This window comes from Eptatretus burgeri, chromosome 7, assembly GCF_056783735.1.
Source record: "Eptatretus burgeri isolate ZD-2024b chromosome 7, Ebu_testis_v1, whole genome shotgun sequence".
Lineage (NCBI taxonomy): Eukaryota > Metazoa > Chordata > Myxini > Myxiniformes > Myxinidae > Eptatretus > Eptatretus burgeri.
The window spans coordinates 102,568,639-102,580,234 of record NC_140967.1 but is presented as its reverse complement, the minus strand read 5'-3'; the positions used below and the strand labels follow the sequence as shown (position 1 = coordinate 102,580,234).

Below are 11,596 nucleotides of genomic sequence, written 5' to 3'. Positions count from 1 at the left end.
TTGTCAGTGATGATGTATTGTATTGGTTAAATTTGATGAAGATGATGTGATCGATATTGTGGGTGATTATGTATTGTATTGGTTAAATTTCATCAATATGGTGTGATCGATGTTGTGGGTGATTTTGAACTGTATTGGTAAATTTGATGAAGATGATGTGATCGATGTTGTGGGTGATTTCGTATTGTATTGGTTAATTTTGATCAATATGATGTGATCGATATTGTTGGTGATTATGCACTGTATTGTAAATTTGATGAAGATGATGTGATCGATGTTGTGGGTGATTACGTATTGTGTTGGTTATAGTTGATCAATATGATGTGATCGATATTGTTGATGATTATGTCCTGTATTGGTAAATTTGATGAAGATGATGTGATTGATGTTGTGGGTGATTATGTATTATATTGATTATATTTGATCAATATGATGTGATCGATGTTTTTGGTGATTTTGTATTGTATTGGTAAATTTGATGACGATGATGTGATCGATGTTGTGGGTGATTATGTATTGTATTGGTTCGATTTGATCAATATGATGTGATCGATATTGTAGGTGATTATGTATTGCATTGGTAAATTTGATAAAGATGACATGATTGTTGTGGGTGATTTATGTATTGTATTGGTAAGTTTGATAAAGATGATATGATCGATATTGTGGGTGATTATGTATGGTATTCGTAAATTTGATAAAGATGATGTGATCGATATTGTTGGTGATTATTCACGGTTTTGGTAAATTTGATCAATATGATGCGATTGATGTTGTTGGTGATTATGTGTTGCATTGGTTAAATTTGATTTACGTGATGTGATCGATGTTTCGGTGATTATGTATTGTATTGGTTAAATTTGATCAAGATGATGTGATCGATGTTGTCAGTGATTGTGTTTTGGTGAAATTTTGTCGGAAATCTCAAGTTTATCATTTTATTGGTTTCTTGGAGATGATTGATCGTGACGACCTTAAAGGAAAGTTCATGACAAAAGGTCAAATTGCTTCAGGACTAAAGTCCTGATGGAATTAAATATCTTGGTTCTTGGGGACACACAACTTATGTGAGGTTCACCGAGGCACCATTGTTTGAAAGTGTCATCTACTCCTCTGGCAATGGGAGTAAGTAATGTGAAAAGTAACTCAACATACCCCGTCTCACCCACATTGAACGACTTTTCTCACTAAAATGATATATTTTTTGTCCATCATCAGGAATGTAAAGGGCAAGGACTTATTCTCGGACCAAAACAACTTTTACATTTTGATTTAATCCGTTAATAAAGTTGCTCATGGAAAATTTGTTTTTCATTCTTTGGGTTTTTTACCCGAACGGGGAATGTTGAACTCACACGTACCGGGATACATCTTGTGGTGTTCACTTTCCAACCTTTTTGCCTCGTTGTCGAAGGGTCGTTATTGTTGTTGTTGTTCTGATAGGGAGCACCACGTCACCCCCAGGGCTTTGCTCACCTCCCCATTACTTGCTCCTGGCATCACGTTGGCCATTTTGTGTCAGTGTAATTGTGCAAACACCATGAAGGCGTTCAGGGATCTCTTGGTGCGCTCCTCACGTTGGCGTATCGGTGGCATCTCGATCTGCTCAACGACGAGGATAAAATCAATGATGAAAGCAAGGTGAAGTGAGAGGGGGATGTGGGGGTTCAATTTGATTAAGGTTCCTCCATGCGGGGACATCATGATCATTTCCATCACATTATAACACGAGGACATTTCAATGATAATATTCGAACGTCCTCCACTGAACAAATTTGTTTTACTGTCAGTAGTTTATCCGTGATGGAGTGAAAACATATTGATGGTAATGAGAATATTCATGTGAACTTGTTGATTACGGACATCAACCAGGTGTGTATGGAGTCCCTTGATCTCCTCCATTCATAACTCTCTCAATCACCTCCTCTCTCCTCCTCCTTGTTTGGTCTCCTATCACAACACTCATTTGCTTCCTTTCCTTCTTATCTCTCAATTATATTTGACGAGATCTCAGAAAACGCTGCTTGGACGAAGCGCACAGCCTCAAAGGTTGAGAACGTCACTTGTTTGTGTGGTTGCCAGGGCAACAATGAGTTGCGCTGACGCAACAAGCATCGTGATGCCGAAGTTCAAACCGGTTGATAATGATAATACAAATTCCTTTTTGGGGAATTTGAAGGCAGGATCAGCCTGTACAATGTTTGGATTGCTCGATCTCCCTAAATGTATCTTTAAATGATAAGTGTTGGCAAGGAAGCAGCACGGACAATTTCTAAAGTGTTTGGCATGACCCGGCCAGGGTTTGAACCGCTCACCTCCCAGACTCGGACCTATTACACCACTGAGTATGATGAAAATTTTCATGTTTTCAGGAGTGGGATTCAGACCTGGGGTGTGCTTGAACGCACCCCCGAAATGAAGAGCAGGTTCGGGAACGAAATTTTATTTAATTATTTGTGTGGACTATGGCGGACCAAGATGAGCTGCTCCAGGTGGACTTTGGTACAACAATTTTAGAAACATCCATGTCGCAGGATGGCAGCTTTCAGGGAGATCTTTCCCTGGAGGAATAGCAAGAGATAACTACATGGGCAAAAGCGACTCATGATGTTCGGGGACCCCCACCGCCAACTTGACGTGGAGCTTCCCTGGGAATCCACACCGCATCGTCGCAGATCGGCCTCACCAAAGCCACTGGATACGAACCAGTTAATGGAAATGATGAAACAGGTGATGGAACGTTTGGAACTCGGACAAGACAAAATGAGCATTGAAATGAAGGAGGAGATGAAGGCAGGTCAGAAGGACATGGAGGTGGAGTTGGTGCAGGTAAAGGGTGATATGCAACGGATGGATGGGAGGATGGCAGACGAGATCAAGGTAATGTGGGAGGAAATGAACGAGGAAAGGAGAAAGAACGAGGCCTGCGTGAGGGACGCACAGCGTGAAATGGCGGCTGGTCAGGCCAAGGGCAACTTAGGGGAAACCCTGGGGCCAGCGCCATGACGGGTAATGGGAGAGCAGGCTTGAGGGAGAACGTACAAAGCCGGAACATGAGTCAGTTAGCAATTTATTTATGGAGCCGGATCGTGAGAATATATTTACAAACAAAACAAGCAACAGAAATGGGAAGAGAGGAGATTGGGGCACGTGTGGTGAGGGATTCGTGCAGGGAACGCGTGACCCCACAGGGATGCACCTCCGTGCGGCGGGAGCAGTTGGAGTTCCCCGATCAGGAGGTGGAGTCGGCAATTGCCTAAGACAGGTACGTACCGCCCAATGGTACAGGTGGTGAACATGGCGTTCATGAGGAACCTCTCCATGGGGGTGTGTGTGTTTGTTTCTGTGTGTGAGGAGGCACGTGTGCATTGTGAAAGTCCTGCCGGTGCGCCGTCCGAACTCGCACCTGAGCCGGCGGCACGGGTCGAGGTAGTGGAGACGGTGCGGCTGTCTAGCGAGCCGGATGCCGAATCGTGATTCAAGCCCGAACGAAACGAGCCGACCGGAGGGATTTTTCAGATGGCGCTGCATGTTGGAGCATGCATGGCTGCCGCCCATTGTGGCTGAGTGGGGATTTGGGGGGTCTTGGTGCTTTGGGGAATCCTGAGGAGTTGCGGAGTGCCTTCAAGACTACCATCCTTGATGTTGCCAGTGGATTTCTTGGAACTCACCTGAAGGTGAAGAAGAATATTGTGTCTCATGGGACAGTGGAGACCATTGACCAGTCGCAGGGCCAGGCTTAATGGCAGAGATGAGCTGTTAAGGGAGTTGATGTATAAAACTGTACGCACGCTGAGGGTGGACAAGGAGACCAAATGTGAGGGAGTATAGCATCACCTGTGGACAGGTGATTCTTGTCCTGCTTTCAGAATAATGCGCGCGTCACGTTCCTCCAAGCCCATCCCTCGGTGTACTGCATTTCGAGCATAGGGTTGTGGGCTCTTGACAGAGGATTCTGAAGTGAACACCCGCTGGGCCGGTTGCTTTGAGCGGCTGGACCAGGCTGATCCCCCAGCTGTTGAGTTGGATGTTGGTGATGTTATTATCCCTGTTGCTGACCCTCCAATCAACTGTGGTCTACCTTCGTTTGTGGAAACACAGGCTGTGCTGAACCGGTTCAAATGGGGTAAAGCTCCTGGGATCTGTGGCATCCATGTTGAACTTCTCAAGGCTGTTGGAAAATGCTGTACTCATGTCGTTGCATGCAGTTCTGTGCTCTGTCTGGACACAGGCATCAACCCAACTGACTGGAAGTGGGGCTTTGTTGCCCCTCTCTGGAAAGGGAGGGGTGATCGCCAGACTGTAACAACTACCGAGGGGTGACACTGCGCTCAGTACCGGGCAAGCTCTTTGCCTGGATAATTCTTGATAGGGTTCTCCACCATCTGCTTGAGCACCATCACCCAGAGCAGTCAGGCTTTGCACCAAAGAGGTCAACGATTGACTGTATCCTTGCCATTTTTGTCCTCACCGAACATCGACGAGAGTTTCGGCAGGGGCTGCTTGCAGCCTGTGTTGATCTCTGTGAAGCGTTTGATCCAGTGAATCGGGATTCCTCCTGGAGGATTCTTGGTCTTCATGGGTGCCACCAAAACTTCTCTGATTTCTGATCGACACTCTGGTACTGAGAGTTCTGTGAGATGTGGTGGTACCATCTCTGACTTGTTTCCAGTTGTTACTGGAGTTCATCAGGGGTGTGTACTGGCCCCCACACTTTTCAGCGCTTGCGTGGATGAGATTTTATGAAGGATGTTGGAGAGATCAAGCTGCAGTGCATCGTTTGGGAATGTCAAGATCTCTGACCTTGATTTCGCAGATGATGCATTCATCTTTGCTGAGACTAGAGATATCATTTTGGGGGCTCTCGAGGTGCTGAATGAGGAGTTGGAGCTGCTGGGATTGCGGGTTCCCTGGGTCAAAACTAAGATCCAGGCTTTCAATGACATCTTAGATGCTGCTATCTTGTCTGTTCCTGTTTGTGGTGAGGATGTTGAGATCACGGCGAGATTCACCTACCTCGGCAGTGATATTCATGTCTCTGCCAGCTGTGAGCCAGAGGTCAATCGATGTCTGGGTCGGGCCTGGGGAGTCATGGATTCACTGGATCATGGTGTGTGGCAATGCCAGTACCTGTATGGGAGGATGGAAGTCTGGGTCTTCAGTTCCTTGGTGCTTCCAGTGTTGCTCTACAGATGCGAGAGTTGGACTCCGACCAGGAGTCCAGGAGAGATGGAAACTCAATTCGTTTGGTACTGGGTCTCTTCGGCGAATCCTTGGCTATCGCTGGTCTGACGTTGTGTCCAGCGAGCGGTTGCTGAGATAGACTCAAATGAGGTTTGTTACCTGCATAATCCGTGATCGTCAGCTGCAGCTGTATGGACATGTGACTCATTTTCTTGACGCTGATCCTGCTCACCAGATTCTCTCAGCGAAGGAGCCTCGTCAGTGGAGGAGGCCAATAGGCTGACCACGTTCCTCGTGGTTGCAGCAGATTGATCAACATGTCAAGATGATGGGGCTGGGCCAGACATTTGACTGGGAGATGGCCTGATGGAGGTCCCTGGAGTACCAGCAGAAAGTGGATGCAGCAACATGCTGTTTTGGCGCATACTCCCATCCCTGACCTGATCTGGGTGATGAAGATTGTGGTCAAGTTCGTGTGTGTAGTTTTGGAGAAGTTCCAAGTGTTTACATATAGCCTAACTGACTAATGGACAACACATAATGGTTTTTCCTCACCTGGACAATTTTTGTTCCAGGTGAGCTAAAAATGGCTGGCATAATCTCCACCAAATATTACAAACGACCTGGAGTACCTCGGGTAAAGTGATGACAGACCCCCCCTCCCACCCCCTCCATTCGCGATGAGGGTCAGGAGCTGACTGATGATTTCCACTTGTATGTTCGAGCAAATCCACACCAAATATAACATATGTCATGTTTGCTCACCGAAGGAGAAGAAAAAGAGGTGCGATAGAAAGGACCCCTGGTGCGAGGAAGTGAAGAGACTGGGTGGGGGGGGGGTTTGGGGGTTCCCTTCTCCCATGGTCGGGGAATTTTAACCTTATTTTTACATGCAGTCACTCCTTTGTGAGAAATTAAAGTCGAATAATCATGATAATGTCTTGATTTGAGTTTTGCACTGCAGAGGAAAAAAGTACTCACGATTTGAAATAATTCATAAGAAAGTGGGCGTTTCAGGAGGTGTTGTACATTGCAAAGCTTTGGGGTTTTTGGCCTCTTGGTGGTTACCTTTTCATTGCTACCTTACCCCACATCCCAATATTCACCTCATCGTGGCCTTGAGTCTCAAAACGGCCTTCAAGGCCAACATACCTTCACTTAAAACCTTGTCGAGATTCTAACGTGAGTACCCCCTAAATTTGGCGTCTCTTGGTGCTTCGGTTCGTGAGTGAAAGAACAACAAACAGTTGAAATTTTTTCAAGATTTGTAATCCCCACCGAGCCATTTTCACAAAAAATATTTTGGACACCATTCCTTTGACTTGTACATGATATGATTTGAAAGGAGAAGAGATTTTAGGTTAACTTTATTCACAGGAATTAAAAATAACAAAATTCACAATCAAAAAACTCATCAAGGTGGAACTCGTACACTGGGTTATCGAGGTACAACTCGTACACTGGGTTATCGAGGTACAACTCGTACACTGGGTTATCGAGGTACAACTCGTACACTGGGTCATCGAGGTACAACTCGTACACTGGGTCATCGAGGTACAACTCGTACACTGGGTTATCGAGGTACAACTCGTACACTGGGTTATCGAGGTACAACTCGTACACTGGGTTATCGAGGTACAACTCGTACACTGGGTTATCGAGGTACAACTCGTACACTGGGTTATCGAGGTACAACTCGTACACTGGGTTATCGAGGTACAACTCGTACACTGGGTTATCGAGGTACAACTCGTACACTGGGTTATCGAGGTGGAACTCGTACACTGGGTTATCGAGGTGGAACTCCTCCACTGGGTCTGAGCTGAAGGATGCTGGGAGAACAAAAAAGGTGAAAGACAATGTTGGAGTGTAAATGTGTTTGTACATTGATGAAGTACAGTGATTAAATCAGGTCATGGAAGGTTTAAGTCCCTGTACTTCTGGAGACTGATGTTTATTTTTTTAAATCTTGGATCATCCGTCTGCAAGAGTCTGATATTTCATCCTACATTCCTGGAGCTTGTACGACGGAGTGATGATGGATCCACTGCCAAATATCACATCTTCTTCTCCAGTGGCCGTTACTGAAACTTCTTCCTCCACACAAACATCAACAAAAGGAAGTGAAAATCCCTCAATAGCATTATCATCATGTCCATCATTATCATACCTTCCAACACAATCCTGGAAATATTATATCCGATCAATTGTTTTCTGCATCTCAGTTAAATTCTCTTCTTTCTTTTATCTTCAATTTCACGTTTTTATTTTCTTCATCACAAACTCCCACTGGATTTTTCAAACAATTAATTTTAATGATCATCCAGGTGTACGCCATGACTTTGATACGGATACATTAACACTCACGCCAGACTTCTACCAACTGGAAGATTTGTTTGCTGCTTTTCTGGATCCGAGTTCAGCAAAATATTTGTTTGTCCTCAACACTTCTGAGGCACAGACAAAATGGGACATGATGCACATGAAGAACATGTAATTTCGACAAAGTTTGGAATAATTCGTGATGTAAGACAAGAATTTTGGCAACTTACGTTCCAACCGCTGGGAAGGTTTCAGGTGAGCAGGAAGGAGCACCACTTCTGAGGGGTCTTTGGAAAAAAACAACATAAATATGAAATTAAATACATTGATATCTTCATCAGTTTGATAACTTGTTCAGAAAAGGCCACAGAAGGAAATGCATGGAACAGGTAATCGATGAAAAGGTGAATCAGGTGATCTCATCCAACCGAAGGGAGTTAAAGTTCTTGTTTTATATTCTGCATGAGGATGACCATGTTCATAAGTTACCTTCCCACGAAAAGTATCATTACAATTATCTCCACAATTAAGGATATTCTTCTTCATCGAAGGAAGTATTCACAGGAATGTCTGTGAAAGACAAAGTAACAAAATTTATTTCAACTTCATGTTTTGCCCTTGGGGTTGGTTGTGTTTTTGATCTTGGGGTTGGTTGTGTTTGCACCCAGTGTGTTCACCCCACCTGTCAAAAGGTAATGAAAAGTTCTTACCTGTTGAAGGTCTTGCATGGCACATGGCTTCTGTTGTTGCTGTCCGTCATCACGGTGAGGTTTCCGTTCAGGAGGTAGCCAATGAACAATGTAAGTCGGTGATGAATTCCTTTTCATCAACAATAAGACCCCACCATGGTTTTCTGCAGCTTTGGTGCCTTCACGATAAAAGTTCAGGTTCCTGTTCTTATTACATGTAAAATATTCATCAGGAGTGAAATCCTGTCATTGTCTGTACTTTCAAAAAAGATTTTGGTTTCGGCTCCGATGTGATCTCAGGTACAATCACTTGTTTGGAAGAGACCGTGCGTTGAAGGAAATTGTTTTCAACAGAATATACTCTGTCTTTCTTTTAAAGTGTGCAGCAAGAGGAGACTGTATTACGTGAGATGGGAGATGAGGAGGAATGGTCGTGATTGACGGAGATGAGGAGGGATGGTCGTGATCTTCAGAGATGAGGAGGGATGGTCATTATTTACGGAAATGAGGTTCACCCTTGGGCTTCTTCAGGAGGACGACTTTGTCTCCTTTAATGGTGTATCGCCCGTTTGGATCACTTTCTCTCTTTTTGTCAAGATCACTCAGCAGCATCTCCAGTGTTTCTCTTTGGAGCTGAGTGTAGTCTGGAGTGATGAAAATGTTTTTTGTCCAGAGAGAGGGATCCTTCAAATTCCGTATCTTTTTATTGTTCGTAAGAACCTGATTCCGATCAGACTCGCATCTGAAAACAACTTTCATGGGTCTGAAGATGTTCTCAACATATCTTCCAATGCGGAAAGTCCGTTCAGGTTCGATCTCCAGGTTCATGGCTTTTATTAATTTTGCCACAGCCTCCTTGTCATGTTCACCTTTTCCCTCCTTCACTCCACGGAACACGAGGTTGTTCTTGCGCCTTTCAATTTCCGCTCGTTCATCCTTGAGAAACTCAGACTGAGAAGAATGGTGGGTCTCCCGTTTGGACGGCAGTCGATGAACATCGTGCTGTTTCTGATGATGTAATCTGCCTTCACAGTGAGGCTTCGGTTGTTGTTTGAGGGCAACACTGTACAGATGTTGCTGCTCCAGCCCATCATCAATGTGAGGCTTCGGTTCAGTCGTCGGCAGCAAATCACCATTGTCCTGTTTCTGCTGTTGCTGCTCCAGCCCATCATTCGTTCCAAGCACTTCTTCCTCGTTTTTCTCATCAAGCTTTCCTGCATTTTGTACTTTGTTCTCTCTTTCCAAGACCTCCTTCTCCCTTAACTCCACGTTATTTTTCCTATCCCTCATCTCTCGTTCTCTTTCCATTAACATGAACTCTTTCAGTTTCCATCTAATTTCACATTGTTTTTGTTCTTCCCGGTGCTCTCTCTCTCTAAGACGAGTCTCTTCGTCCAATTTAAGCAGCCGGTACTCTCCATCTTTAACCTCCTCTCCTTGTTGGTGCATACGAAGCTGCCGTTTCTTTATCTCCTCATCTTTCCCATTCATGAATACTTCAAACACACCTTGTCGCTCCATCTCCTGTTCTTTACTTATCTGCAGGTATCGCTCCTGCTGCTGCACTCGTTTCTTCCAGTTGTCAATCTCGAACATTCTGTGTTCTACAAACAGCATTTTCTGATCAAGTTCTTTATTTTTGCGTTTTTCCCACATTCGGACTTGGAATCGCTCCTTTGCTCGTGTGGATTCTTCTCTCTTTCTCATCCTGAGCTCTTCTTCATTTTTCCTCTCCTGTTCATTCATTTTTCTCTGTTCTTCTTCATTTTTCTTCCTCTGCTGTTCCTCCTCTCCTCTCTTCCGGTCCTCTTTCTCCTTTATCCATAATTCTTTTTCCAATTTCCGTTGCACGTCCTTTTCCATCAACTCGTGTTCCATTTTCCGCACAAACTTCTCTCTTTCTAAGAGATTTCTTTCAGTTTCGACCATCAGAGCCTCATATTCCTGAAGTTTTTCTTCCTCTGCTCGTAAAACCTTTTCTTTCTCTTTTTGATATTCCTCTTCCTCTTCTTCTTTGTCACCAATGTTCTGTTTTGCTCTGAACTCCATTTTTTCAGTGATTTCCAGAACCTCCTTTCCCTCTCCTTTCTCAATTTCAGGGTGTTCGGTTTCCCGAATCTCCGTTACCAATGGTGGATCATCTTTTGATTCATTTTTCCGTTTCACTTTACATCGACATCGTAAACTGCAACAAAACAAACAAACATTCTCAGTTCAAGGTAAAATAAAGTATGACATCACATGTGAAGTATTGAACACATGGTTTTGTGAAACATAAACAAACATGTTCCACGAGTGTTACAGTTCTGGAGGAAACGGAATGTGGAACATGCAGATATAACTTGAACAATGTCTGAAGGAACGGTGTGGAACGATGAATCACACTTGATTATTTGAAGAATCTCATGTAATAGTGGAGGATGTTATGAACTTTAACATTTGTTTTGCTAAAGGAGGAAATTGTGACTTTATTGTAAATTATGTCTGACTTCGCTGGAATTCCATTGGTTACATTTTTTCATGACATCATTTGGTGGACATCTTGGATTTAAAAATATCCATTTCAGAAGTATTTTGTCGCACAACTTCGACATTGACCAACAAACTATTCCTTGGAAATCAACACTTAGTTGGTGAGTTTTAGTTTATATTCACAAGAAACTTGTGTCACATGTGTGGGACATCATTCATATCATCACGTACTGGATATAAAAAAATTAAATGACTTCACTTGTTCATCATAGATTAAGATAATGGTAAATGGACTTTGTAGAATATTCACCATGGATCAAATTATCAAAGAAAGAGCTGCAAGAAAAACTGTCACTCAGTAACTATAAAGAGTTTTGAGGAAACTGTTTGTTAAAATTTAACAAAATACAGAGGCCAATGAGGAACAAGCATTTGATGAATTGGGAAATGTACTGGGTACACATTTAATAATAAAATCAATCTGAATGGAAAGGAAATCATCGTATGGAATCTATCCATGTCTTATCCTTTGTTATTTCAGCCTGATTGTTATTACAAAAACAAAAATCTCATTGTTCTTTCACTTGAATAATCATCAACTTCTCATGTTTCATGAGATGATGGCATCTCCCAAAAAGCTCCCGTTCACCAAACCAACGACAGATTTTAAACTCTTCTTGTATTTCCACACAGGTACTGGTGAAAAGCTTGTTGATACTCAATACAGAACCTTCAAGGAATCAACATTTGAAACTTTTCTCAAGTGTGTCCAGAAAAAGACAGATTATTACAATCCAGAATTTGTGTGAGTTGGACAAAGGCTGATCGGAATCACAGCAAACGAGCTTCAAGCTAAGATAGATACTTGAGACAGAGATTGACATTAAAAAACCGAGTCACCTGGATAGAGATGAAAGAAGAAGAAGATA

The 11,596-nt window shown here is 43.4% G+C and overlaps 1 protein-coding gene across 9 annotated transcripts in view; it reads right to left on the bottom strand.

Annotated features, from left to right (window-relative positions):
- Window positions 1–6,879: 6,879 nt before the first annotated feature.
- The window catches only part of LOC147023953 (uncharacterized), a 15,579-nt gene continuing 10,862 nt past the window's right edge, over window positions 6,880–11,596 (bottom strand). For 2 of the 9 annotated variants that reach the window (XM_085890001.1, XM_085889993.1), the window contains exons 3-4: window positions 8,217–10,380; window positions 6,880–8,076 (exon numbers count right to left, since the gene is read on the bottom strand). In XM_085890001.1, the coding sequence (XP_085746127.1) occupies window positions 8,688–10,380 (1,693 nt within the window). In that variant the 3' untranslated portion in view covers window positions 6,880–8,076; window positions 8,217–8,687. The remainder of the gene's footprint in view (window positions 8,077–8,216; window positions 10,381–11,596) is intronic. The other 7 variants (XM_085889998.1, XM_085889996.1, XM_085889999.1 and 4 more) reach the window with 7 other exon arrangements.